This window comes from Salvelinus namaycush, chromosome 4, assembly GCF_016432855.1.
Source record: "Salvelinus namaycush isolate Seneca chromosome 4, SaNama_1.0, whole genome shotgun sequence".
In the NCBI taxonomy this organism is placed as follows: Eukaryota; Metazoa; Chordata; class Actinopteri; order Salmoniformes; family Salmonidae; genus Salvelinus; species Salvelinus namaycush.
This window is the reverse complement of record NC_052310.1, coordinates 80,048,007-80,061,530: the sequence shown is the minus strand read 5'-3', so window position 1 is coordinate 80,061,530 and position 13,524 is coordinate 80,048,007. Positions and strand designations below refer to the sequence as shown.

The window sequence follows — 13,524 nt, the reverse complement described above, 5'->3', positions numbered from 1 at the left end:
AGCCTTTGTTTATGAATTCAGTCATGGTCTTGTCACTTGTCAGTATGGACACACATGAATATTTACTGGTTGGTGGGATTCTGGACCTGAGAGTATTGCAGCAACAGACATAACCATGTTGGATGTGTGTGCGTGCATGTGTGTGTTGAAGAGTGTTAGCAAATACACTAGAACCTTCTGTTTTAATCATAGATTTTACCCACAGGAGGCTGCTGAGGGGAGAACGGCTCATAATATTGGCTGGAACAGAGCAAATGGAATGTCATCATACACCAGGAAACAATGTGTCTGATGTATTTGATACCATTCCACTGATTCTGCTATTACCATGAGCCCGTTCTCTCCAATTAAGGTACCACCAACCTCATGTGAATTTACCATAACACTGCACCGTATTTGGAAACAGACAACCAAATCAATTGCCATTTTCTCTGAAATCATTATTACTTTATCAAAATACAATACATCTCAGTTACAATACTTAAAATAGTATGTTTATTGTCAAGCTAAATTGATATTGAGTGCAGTATTCTGACTTACTTGACTTAGATTTTACGATAAATACCTCAACATGTATTAATTTCTCTATCTCTTCTCTCCTCTAATCCCCTCACCATCTCTCCTCTACTCCCTATCCCTCCTCTCCTCCCCATCTCTCCTCCCCTCTCCCTCCCCCTCTCCTCTTCCCAGATGCGACCATCCTGAGTTATGACGGCAGTAAGTTCATGAAGATCCAGCTGCCGGTGGTGATGCAGACGGAGGCTGAAGACGTGTCGCTGCGGTTCCGTTCTCAACGGGCGTATGGCGTGCTGATGGCCACAACTTCACGTGACAGCGCAGACACACTGCGCCTGGAGCTGGAGACCGGCCGTGTCCGCCTCACAGTCAACCTAGGTAACGCTGCGCCTCGCGGTATAGCCTCATGCCACAGCAGCTACAACAAAACACAAATGGTGCACCTAGCCTATGGATCACATGACATGACCACAACAAGCATCCCAAACTGTGCACATACTGTAACGTGAACACATTGCTGAAGACAAGCTCACATAAGTTTTTTGATCATAGTTTTACACAGGTTTCATGTAATACTATCCCACACATCGCACCCTCTTTATCCTGAAACAGACACTCATCTTACATCTACAGTATGCTGAACAAAAAGTTAAATGCAACATGCAACCATTTCTAAGATTTTGTTGACGTTACAGTTCATATAAGGAAATCAGTCAATTGGAAAAAATAAATGAGGTCCTAATCTACGGATTTCACATGACTAGGCAAGGATGCAGCGATGCGTGGGCCTTGGAGGGCATAGGCCCACCCACTTGGCAACCAGGCAACTACTGGGCAGCCAGGCCCAGCCAATCAGAATGATTTTTTTACAGATAGAAATATTCCTGTTGTTTAATCAGCTTCTTGATAAGCATTACCTGTTAGGTGAATATATTACCTTGGTAAATGGAGAAATGCTCACTAACAGTAAGCATTTTGTAAGCAAATTTGTAAGCAAATTTGTGCCCAAAAGTAGAGATATATATAGATATTTTTAATGCATATTTCATTTCATGAAACATGGGACCAAGACTTCACATGTTGCGTTTATATTTTTGTTCAGTGTATATTATACTCGCACGCTACCCTGTTAGCTATTGATATGCTGTACATTACCCTGTTAGCTATTGATATACTGTACATTATGTTGAATAGAAGGGGATGGTATTGAACCCTTCAGTGGCCAGAGTCTGCGGCTCTCCGCTCACTGCCAAATGAGCACGCTGTCGTTCTGACCCATCAGGGAATGCTCTATGTCCTACTCCACCTGTACCCCACCCTACCCTACCCCCAGATCGCTGCCCCACCCTCCCCCTTACAGCCAGATCGCTGCCCCAAACACATACCCCACTGCCCCCCATATCCAGCCCCAGATATGCACATTACTCTATCTAACCCTAATCTCCAGATATAATATTTAATGTATAAAAATTAGCAGACACTTTAATCCGGAACCTTGAATCCCATTATAGCCTTGAACCCTAAATACTGGTACCTTCCTGTCAGTCCCCCTTGGTGCTCTCAATATTTAGCGCTCGTCCCCTCTCCACCCCTTACTCGACAGAAGACACCAGACCTGTCTCTAAGTTTCAACCCTGTCTGACTTTACTTATTGGCTTATTCCTTTCATCTCCTGTCGGCCCTGTCCAAGCCCTCTACACTCACAGGTCTGAAGTCTGTGCTCTGTAACAGTGGTACAAGTCATGTCTAATATCTAATATTGTCCCCCCCATATAACTAAATAGACCTGACCAAGATGGCTGCCATTGTCAACACATTCTAGAACTGTGCTGGTCTATGGAGGGACCATACATACACTCTAGTGTATTACATTTCTGCGTGGTCCCTCCACTGCCTCTGTAATCTTATTGGTATCCCAGACAAATCAGTGTTTTCGTCACGTGCACAGTACACAGCACTGTAAACACTACATTGAAATGCAGACTTGCAGCTCTTCCTCAACACTAGAGTGAAATGCTGACTTGCAGCTCTTCCTCAACACCGCAGTGAAATGTTATGTTGAAGCCCTTCCTCAACACTACTTTGAAATGCTGACTTGCAGCTCCTCCTCAACACACCATTGAAATGCTGAATTGCAGCTTTCCTCAACACCACAGTGAAATGCTGACTTGCAGCTCTTCATCAACACTGCAGTGAAATGCTGGCTTGCAGCTCTTCCTCAACACCACAGTGAAATGCTGACTTGCAGCTCTTCATCAACACTGCAGTGAAATGCTGGCTTGCAGCTCTTCCTCAACACCACAGTGAAATTCTGACTTGCAGCTCTTCATCAACATTGCAGTGAAATGCTGACTTGCAGCTCTTCCTCAACACTAGAGTGAAATGCTGACTTGCAGCTCTTCATCAACACTGCAGCGAAATGCTGACTTGCAGCTCTTCCTCAACACTAGAGTGAAATGCTGACTTGCAGCTCTTCCTCAACACCACAGTGAAATGCTGACTTGCAGCTCTTCCTCAACACTAGAGTGAAATGCTGACTTGCAGCTCTTCCTCAACACCACAGTGAAATGCTATGTTGAAGCCCTTCCTCAACACTACTTTGAAATGCTGACTTGCAGCTCCTCCTCAACACACCATTGAAATGCTGAATTGCAGCTTTCCTCAACACCACAGTGAAATGCTGACTTGCAGCTCTTCATCAACACTAGAGTGAAATGCTGACTTGCAGCTCTTCCTCAACACCACAGTGAAATGCTGACTTGAAGCTCTTCCTCATCACTGTTGTGAAATGCTGACTTGCAGCTCTTCCTCAACACCACAGTGAAATACTATGTTGAAGCCCTTCCTCAACACTACTTTGAAATGCTGACTTGCAGCTCGTCCTCAACACACCATTGAAATGCTGAATTGCAGCTTTCCTCAACATTACAGTGAAATGCTGACTTGCAGCTCTTCCTCAACACCACAGTGAAATGCTGACTTGAAACTCTTCCTCAACACTAGAGTGAAATGCTGGCTTGCAGCTCTTCCTCAACACCACAGTGAAATGCTGACTTGAAGCGCTTCCTCAACACTGTTGTGAAATGCTGACTTGCAGCTCTTCCTCAACACCACAGTGAAATGCTGACGTGAAGCTCTTCCTCAACACTGCAGTGAAATGCTGACTTGAAGCTCTTCCTCAACACTGCAGTGAAATGCTGACTTGAAGCTCTTCCTCAACACTGCAGTGAAATGCTGACTTGCAGCTCTTCCACACTACTACATTGAAATGCTGAATTGCAGCTCCTCCTCAACACTGCAGTGAAATGCTGAATTGCAGCTCCTCCTCAACACTGCAGTGAAATGCTGACTTGCAGCTCTTCCTCAACACAACAGAATAAATGTGAAGTAGCAAATCTAATCAATAGACAATACAAAAAAAGAGCACAGCAGTCGGTAAAAAAGACAAGGTACTAAAAGAGTTAATAAAAGAACAAGAAGGAGGTCAGACTTTTGACCGACAGAGACTTCCCCCGAGCTCAATTAGAACACATCGCCGGTCGGCTGTTTATGTACTACCGAACGTAGCTCATAGAGCGATGAAAGTGCATAGATAACCAAACAATGGAGAATAACCGCCCATGTGGATATTATTGTTGTTTAAAACGGGGTCTGGCGTTTGCCTTTTGTCTGCACTCCTGGTTCACAGTGTGATAGAGATAACAGAGGGTGTGTGTATGTGTGTGTGTGTGTGTGTGTGTGTGTGTGTGTGTGTGTGTGTGTGTGTGTGTGTGTGTGTGTGTGTGTGTGTGTGTGTGTGTGTGTGTGTGTGTGTGTGTGTGTGTGTGTGTGTGTGTGTGTGTGTGTGTGTGTGTGTGCATATACCCTACCGGTCAAAAGTTTTTGAACCCCTACTCATTCAAGGGTTTTTCTTTATTTTTTTATAATTTTCTACATTGTAGAATATTAGTGAAGACATCAACACTATGAAATAGCACATATGGAATCATGTAGTAACCAAAAAAGTGTTAATCAAATCAAAATATATTTTAGATTTGAGATTCTTCAAATAGCCACCCTTTGCCGAGATGACAGTTTTGCACACTCTTGGCATTCTCTCAACCAGCTTCATGAGTTAGTCACCTGGAATGCATTTCAATTAACTGGTGTGCCTTCTTAAACGTTAATTTGTGGAATTTCTTTACTTGTTAATGCGTTTGAGCCAATCAGTTGTGTTATGACAAGGTAGGGGTGGTATACAGAAGATAGCCATATTTGTTAAAAGACCAAGTCCATATTATGGCAAGAACAGCTCGAATAAGCAAAGAGAAATGACAGTCCATCATTACTTTAAGACAAATTTAAAGAACTTTGAAAGTTAGTTCAAGTGCTGTCGCAAAAATGATCAAGCTCTATGATGAAACTGGCTCTCATGAGGACCGCCACAAGAATGAAGACCCAGAGTTACCTCTGTTGCAGAGGATAAGTTCATTTGAGATACACGCCTCAGAAATTGCAGCCCAAATAAATGCTTCACAGAGTTCAAGTAATAGACACATCTCAACATCAACTGTTCAAAGGGGACTGTGTGAATCAGGCCTTCATAGTCTAATTGCTGCAACAACAAAAAACACTACTTAAGGACAGCAATAATAAGAAGAGACTTGCTTGGGCAAGTCGTGCAATGGACATTTTACAGTGGGACATTTGTCCTTTGGTCTGAAGTACAAATTGGAGATTTTTTGTTCCAGCCGTTGTGTTTTTGTGAGACGCGGTGTGGGTGAACGAATAATCTCTGCATGTGTGGTTCCCACCGTAAAGCATGGAGGAGGAGGTGTTATAGTGTGGGGGTGCTTTGCTGGTGACACTCTGCGATTTAGCTAGAATTCAAGGCACACTTAACCAGCATGACTACCACAGCATTCTGCAGCGATACGCCATCCCATCTGGTTTGGTCTTAGTGGGACTATCATTTGTTTTTCAACAGAACAATGACCTAACACACCTCCAGGCTGTGTATGGGCTATTTGTCCAAGAAGGAGTGATGGAGTGCTACATCAGATGACCTGGCCTCCACATTCACCCAACCTCAACCCAATTGAGATGGTTTGGGATGAGTTGGACCACAGAGTGAAGGAAAAGCAGCCAACAAATGCTCAGCATATGTGGGAACTCCTTCAAGACTATTGGAAAAGCATTCCAGGTGAAGCAAAGCTGTCATCGAGGCAAAGGGTGGCTACTTTGAAGAATCTCAAATATAAAATATATTGAGATTTTTTTAAACACTTCCTTGATTCCGTATGTGTTATTTCATAGTTTTGAGGTCTTCAATATTATTCTACAATGTAGAAAATAGTCAAAATAAAGAGAAACCCTTGAATGAGAAGTTGTTCTAAAAGTTTTGACCGGTAGTGTGTGTGTGTGTGTGTGTGTGTGTGTGTGTGTGTGTGTGTGTGTGTGTGTGTGTGTGTGTGTGTGTGTGTGTGTGTGTGTGTGTGTGTGCGTGCGTGCGTGCGTGCGTGCGTGCGTGCGTGCGTGCGTGCGTGCGTGCGTCCGTGCATTTGTGCGTGCGTGCGTGCGTCCGTCCGTCCGCCCGCCTGCATTTAGCAGGAGAGGGCATGGCATTGGCAATACTTTCTGCCGGTATGTCAACCTCAGGGCAGCCTGTTGTAGCAGCACCCAACAGCACCTCACACTGACAGGGGGCTGACAACCCACATCACCACTGGTACAGGGCTGACAACCCACAGTGCCACGGTTACAGGACTGACAACCCATATCGCCATGGTTACCATAGATGTCTTCTGAAATCTGATCTGATGATGACAGACAAAAACATTTTGTTTACATTTTTCCTTTTTTTTAGGACATCTTTTAATACTTTCTTTAATTGGTTTCACTCGGTTCCCCTTGCCCTTAGATCGCTAGGTATCCCTCCTCCCTCTCCTCTGTCTCCCTCCTCTCTCTCCCCTCTCCTCCCTCTCTCCCCTCTTTCTTTTTAAAGCATTCCCTGTGCGGGCTGGCTGGCGTTGGTCTTCGGCTGTTTGCGACCACTTTTCTGCTGTGGTTGACGACACACGACTGGCAGGGCCACCTGGGTAGGATGTCTGGGTCAGTTCTCTCTTCTCACAGCACAACATTGACTCACTGAATAATCAGAGAGAGAGAGAAAGCTAGAGAGGCTGTGTAGCAGCAACAACATGTGGTTCTTTAGCAGCATATACATACAGTAGTAGCATGTTATACAGAAATACTAGCAGTGTTAGTAAACTATTTGAAGGTAAGTAGTAGAAATAGAAGTTTAGCTCCACATGGTAGTGATGAAGTTGTAGTAAGATGTAGTAGTAGTAGTAGTAGTAGTAGTAGTAGTAGTAGTAGTAGTAGTAGTAGCAATAGAAGTAGTAGTATTATTATGAGTAGTAGAGATATTAGTGGTAGCATTAATTGCAGTAGAAGTAGTAGTCAGTAGTAGTAGCAGTAGCAGTAGTAGCAGTGGTAGTAGTAGTAGTAGTAGTAGTAGTAGTAGTAGTAGTATTAGAAGAATATGATATTAGTAGCAGTAGTATCAGTATTAGTGACATTAGCAGTGTTAGTAGCAGTAGAAGTAATAGTAGTGATAGTAGCAGTAGTAGCACTAGTAGTATTTGTAGCAGCAGTAGCAGCAGTAGCAGTAGCAGTAACAGTGGTAGTAGTAGTAGTGATAGTGCCAGTAGTGGTAGTAGTAGAAGAAGCAGTAAGTAGACGCAGTAGTAGTATTAGTAGTAGTAGCGTAGTAGTAGTAGTAGTAGTAGTAGTAGTAGTAGTAGTAGTAGTAGTAGTAGTAGTAGTAGTGATAGTGATAGTGATAGTGATATTATTATTATTAGTAGTAGTAGTGATAGTGATAGTGATATTATTAGTAGTAGTAGTAGTAGTGATAGTGATAGTGATATTATTATTATTAGTAGTAGTAGTAGTGGTAATAGTAGTAGTAGAAGCAGTATGTATTAGTGATAGCCGTAGTAGTAGTAGTAGCGTAGTAGTAGTAGTAGTGGTAGTAGTAGTAGTAGTAGTAGTAGTAGTAGTAGTAGCAGTAGTATTAGTAGTAGTGATATTGGTAGTATTAGTAGTAGTAGTAGTGGTGGTGATAGTACTAGAATTAGTACTAGCAGTAGCAGTAGCAGTAGTAGTCCGTAGATGTGGTAGTAGTAGTAGTAGTAGTAGTAGTAGTAGTAGTAGTGATAGTGCTAGTAGTAGTAGTAGCATAAGTAGTAGTAGTCGTTGAAACAGTAGGTATTAGCAGTAGTAGTAGTGATAGTAGTAGTAGTAGTGATATTAGTAGTAGTAGCAGCAGCAGTAGTCAGTAGTAGTAGCGTAGTAGTAGTAGTAGTAGTAGTGATAGTGATAGTAGTGGTAGTAGTAGTAGTGATAGTAGTAGTAGTAGTGTTAGTTGCAGTAGTAATAGTAGTGGTCTTGGTATTAGTAGATGGTATTAGTAGCAGTAGTATCAGTATTAGTAACATTAGTAGTGGTAGTAGCAGTAGAAGTAATAGTAGTGATAGTAGTAGTAGTAGTAGTAGTAGTAGTAGTAGTAGTAGTAGTAGAAGCAGTATGTAGTAGTGATAGCCGTAGTAGTAGTATCGTAGTAGTAGTAGTTGTAGTAGTAGTAGTAGTAGTAGTAGTAGTAGTAGTAGTAGTAGTAGTGGTAGTAGTGGTAGTTGTAGTAGTGATAGTAGTGTTAGTGATAGTATTGGTAGTAGTGGTAGTAGTGATAGTAGCGGTGTAGATAGTATTGGTAGTAGTAGTAGTAGTGGTAGTAGTAGTAGTAGTAGTATAGTAGTAGTAGTGTGCAGTGAGAAAAGCCTCTGTCACCAATGGTGTCATGCCTGATATTCAGTACTAATCCTTTGAATTGGTTAAAAAAGTCCACTGTTCTTCACAGCTTTGAGAGAGAGGACAGTGGTCAATTTGAGGCATGGTGTCTTTGAATGGCCCATCCTACATCTAAGATGTTAGAGCACCCAGCATCCCTACCGAGTGGCCCAGCTTGACCATGACCATATTCTGATACTCTCTTATTGCAGATGTCACATGTACAGACTAAACCACCTACTCTCTTAAGGACACCATTTTATTTGGCACTTTTAAACAGGAAATGTTTCATTGTGACATCTGCCTTACGTTAATTAGTTTGTGTTACTTTTCAAATGAAATAAAATATAAATCTTCAAATCTTCTAGACAAAATATTCACATGTTGATCAAGTTATAGGTTGGTCAGTCAAGGCTTTCCGGTTCAGCCATACATATAACCTAGTGATTGGCTTAATAACAGCACTGTGAAAGGCCCTTTGCTGACAGAAAAAACTCTAACTAATTGGATTGGCATTGTAAAGTAGTAGTTGCCATGCTCTTCCTACCACACCCCAGTCACTCTTACCTCAGCCAGGTGTGGAGGAGGAGAGGGCCATGGTGGACAGCATCATGCTAAGGTCCCTGTGTCCGTGTGTCGTCCCCAGAGGGGTGGGTTGTTCTGCTTAACATTGTCTGCAGCTGTCATAATGAAGGATGATGTGACATCTCATCTGTTCTCCCCCATCTAGACTGTATCAAGATTAACTGTACTACCAGTAAGTAAAGACTGCTCACATTTAATACTCCTGTTTAAATACTGTTCTACTGTCTTTTTTCTGTATTCACAATGTGTCTTATTCATGAATGTAAATCCCCTTTAAACAAACTGCATATATATATATAGGCTTCTAAGGGGTTTAGGGAGACTTTATTAAGCCTTAAAAGTTGCTGTTTGTTTAAAATATTACCTGCATGTATGTTGTCTAAGTTCATGTGTGCCAGAAAGTAGAATATTTACGTAGGTAAATGGTATATAGATGTCATATGTTTTAGATGTTTTCAGACCAGGTTGGCTAATGGGGGAAAATCAGTATTTTATAAACACATTAGCAATAGGATTTCAATCAATTACCTATACCTTAGATATACATTATGTATCATAAAGACCAGTGAACAGACCAGTGCATAGCATACAGGCCAATGGAGATGATGGAATGTATGTATAGTATGTAATGGGCCTCAGGCAGTGTGAATCTATTCTCTTCCAGAGCACTGACTGCTGGGGAAGGGGAGGGAGAAGGGAGAGAAGGAATGGAGGTATAGAGGAAGGAGAGGGAGGGAGGGGTTAAAATGAACGAGTACCCCCAATATGGCAGTCAACGGTGATTGTTCAAACTCTGTTGTCTCTAATTACCATCCTTGACGACTCTAAATTAAAACAGGCTGATATGAAACAGAGGTGTTTTAGCCACACATCATTATCCCCGTTCCCCTCATTTTCTTTTTTTCCCTAAATGTTTTACCTTTCTCTCCATTCCTAGGTCTATTATTTTTTCTTTCATTCCTTCTTCCTCAGTCCATCTCGGTAAATTGATGAGGCTTTTCAAAGCAGAGAGGAAATACAGAGCGGCCTTTTATTATTCTCATTAACCTGCCTCACAGAGCAGAGAGAGAGGGATGGCGATAATAGGGCTGCCAGGAGGGAGGGAGGGATGGAAGAGAGAGAGAGAGGGAGGGAGGTAAGAAGGAATGGATGTAGAGGGAGGGAGGGAGGGAGGGAGGGAGGGAGGGAGGGAGGGAGGGAGGGAGGGAGGGAGGGAGGGAGGGAGGGAGAGAGTACAACTACCTGTAGGGAAGGAGGGAGAGAGAGGAAGAGGACATGTGAGTGTAGTGCTACGGAGTTAACATTGCAAATATTTTGGGAGGGAATTTGTCCTTGTATTTATTCAGAGACGTTGATGAATTATTGATGGGAGAAGAGTCCTGAAGAGGCAGAAAATATGAGCCTTGGTTTCCTGTTTGCCGTACAGCATACAGCATACACACAATGTCACCAGGGTTTTACCTGAGGGTTGACCTTCACACTCTCTTGTTAGGTTATGGAGAAACACACTCCAAACAACAGGAAATAGTGAGCTCCATCTCCTCCATCCAGATTGTCTCAAGCCATTCTGCATCCAGAGCTCCTCTTCTTTGGGGGGATGGTGGAGTCACCCGAGTCACAATATTTCATTGAGTACAAAGGAATGTACACTGAGTATACAACACGTTAAGGACACCTGCTCTTTCCATGACATAAACTGACCAAGGGAATCGAGGTGAAAGGGCTGCTACTCAATATTAGGAAGGTGTCCTTCATGTTTTGTACACTCAATGTGTATCTATAGCCTGGTGTATATAGGGGCATCAAAAATAATTTACACAAATGGTTTGCAATAACAGTTAGGCAATTCTATAACATTACCTATGCATGCCAATGGAGATTTGTAATACCTATCTATATGGTAAATGTAATGCAATTAAGAATGCTGTGCATGTTGTGTACTGTAACGGTAGTCGTCATATTCCTCCTCCTCGGACGAGGAGAGGCGAGAAGGATCGGACCAATACGCGGAGTGGTTAGTGTTCATAATGATTTAATATAACAAAACTGAACACTGAATTACAAAACAAATAAACGAAGTGCAGAAACCTATACAGTACCGTGTGGTGAAAAACACAAACACGGAAACAAACACCCACAAAACACACGTGAAACCCAGGCTGCCTAAGTATGATTCTCAATCAGGGACAACGATTGACAGCTGCCTCTGATTGAGAATCATACCAGGCCGAACACAAAAATCCCAACATAGAAAATCAACCATAGACAAACCCACCCAACTCACGCCCTGACCAACTAAAATAAATACAAGACAAAGGAAAACAGGTCAGGAACGTGACAGAACCCCCCCCCCCCTTAAGGTGCGAATTCCGGGCGCACCACCATAAATTCTAGGGGAGGGTCTGGGTGGGCGTCTGTCCACGGTGGCGGCTCTGGCGCGGGACGTGGACCCCACCTTAACAATGTCTTTGTCCGCATCCTTACTCGCCCCCGTGGCCTCCTCCTAACAACCACCCTCCATGTACGCAGCACCGGACTAAGGGGCAGCTCCGGACTGAGGGGCAGCTCCGGACTGAGGGGCAGCACCGGACTGAGGGGCAGCACCGGACTGAGGGGCAGCACCGGACTGAGGGGCAGCTCCGGACTGAGGGGCAGCACCGGACTGAGGGGCGGATCCTGGCTGGCAGGCTCTGGCGGATCCTGGCTGGCTGGTGGATCCTGGCTGGCTGGCTCTGGCGGATCCTGGCTGGCTGGCTCTGGCGGATCCTGGCTGGCTGGCTCTGGCGGATCCTGGCTGGACGGCTCTGGCGGATCCCGGCTGGACGGCTCTGGCTGGTCCCGGCTGGACGGCTCTGGCTGGTCCCGGCTGGACGGCTCTGGCTGGTCCCGGCTGGACGGCTCTGGCGGATCCCGGCTGGACGGCTCTGGCGGATCCCGGCTGGACGGCTCTGGCGGATCCCGGCTGGACGGCTCTGGCGGATCCCGGCTGGACGGCTCTGGCTGGTCCCGGCTGGACGGCTCTGGCTGGTCCAGGCTGGCTGACGGCTCTGTCTGCTCCTGTCTGGCGGAAGGCTCTGACTGCTCCTGTCTGGCGGAAGGCTCTGACTGCTCCTGTCTGGCGGAAGGCTCTGACTGCTCCTGTCTGGCGGAAAGCTCTGGCTGCTCCTGTCTGGCGGAAGGCTCTGGCTGCTCCTGTCTGGCGGGCAGCTCTGACGGCTCGGGACAGACGGGCAGCTCTAACGGCTCGGGCCAGACGGGCAGCTCTAACGGCTCGGGACAGACGGACAGCTCTGACGGCTCGGGACAGACGGACAGCTCTGACGGCTCGGGACAGACGGACAGCTCTGACGGCTCGGGACAGACGGACAGCTCTGACGGTGCTGTGCAGGCAGGCAGCTCAGACAGTGCTGGGCAGATGAGAGACTCTGGCTGCGCTGGAGAAGAGGAATGCTCTGACAGCGCTGGACAGGTGGGAGCAACTGGGGAGAGAACCCGGAGAGACAGCCTGGTGCGGGGGGCTGCCACCGGAAGACTGGTACGTGGAGGTGGCACCGGGTATACCGGACCGTGAAGGAGGACACGCGCTCTTGAGCACCGAGCCTGCCCAACCTTACCAGGTTGAATGATCCCCGTAGCCCTGCCAGTGCGGCGATGTGGAATAGCCCGCACTGAGCTATGCTGGCGAACCGGGGACACCATTTGTAAGGCTGGTGCCATGTACGCCGGCCCGAGGAGACGCACTGGAGGCCAGATGCGTTGGGCCGGCTTCATGACACCCGGCTCGATGCCCAACCTAGCCCTACCAGTGCAGCGAGGTGGAATAGCCCGCACTGGACTAAGCACGCGTACTGGGGACACCGTGCGCTTTACCGCATAACACGGTGTCTGACCAGTACGACGTCCTCTCACTCCACGGTAAGCACGGGGAGTTGGCTCAGGTATCCTACCCGGCTTTGCCACACCCCGCGTGTTCCCCCCCCAAGACATTTTTGGGTCTGACTCTCGGGGTCCCAACAGCGTCGCCGCGCTGCCTCCTCATACCAGCGCCTCTCTGCCTTCGCTGCCTCCAACTCCGCCTTGGGACGGCGATATTCCCCTGGCTGAACCCAGGGTCCTTTGCCGTCCAGGATCTCTTCCCAGGTCCACGAGTCCTGTGTCTTCTGTTGCTGTTGTCGCTGCCCTTCTCCACTCCGCTTGGTCCTTTGTTGGTGGGTGTTTCTGTAACGGTAGTCGTCATATTCCTCCTCCTCGGACGAGGAGAGGCGAGAAGGATCGGACCAATACGCGGAGTGGTTAGTGTTCATAATGATTTAATATAACAAAACTGAACACTGAATTACAAAACAAATAAACGAAGTGCAGAAACCTATACAGTACCGTGTGGTGAAAAACACAAACACGGAAACAAACACCCACAAAACACACGTGAAACCCAGGCTGCCTAAGTATGATTCTCAATCAGGGACAACGATTGACAGCTGCCTCTGATTGAGAATCATACCAGGCCGAACACAAAAATCCCAACATAGAAAATCAACCATAGACAAACCCACCCAACTCACGCCCTGACCAACTAAAATAAATACAAGACAA

At 45.7% G+C, this 13,524-nt stretch overlaps 1 protein-coding gene across 1 annotated transcript in view; it reads left to right on the top strand.

Annotated features, from left to right (window-relative positions):
• Positions 1-13,524, top strand: part of LOC120046020 (neurexin-1a-like) — a 683,076-nt gene that overhangs the window by 380,393 nt on the left and 289,159 nt on the right. The window contains exons 11-12 of the mRNA XM_038990933.1: positions 691-894; positions 9,077-9,103. Of these exons, the coding sequence (XP_038846861.1) occupies positions 691-894; positions 9,077-9,103 (231 nt within the window). The remainder of the gene's footprint in view (positions 1-690; positions 895-9,076; positions 9,104-13,524) is intronic.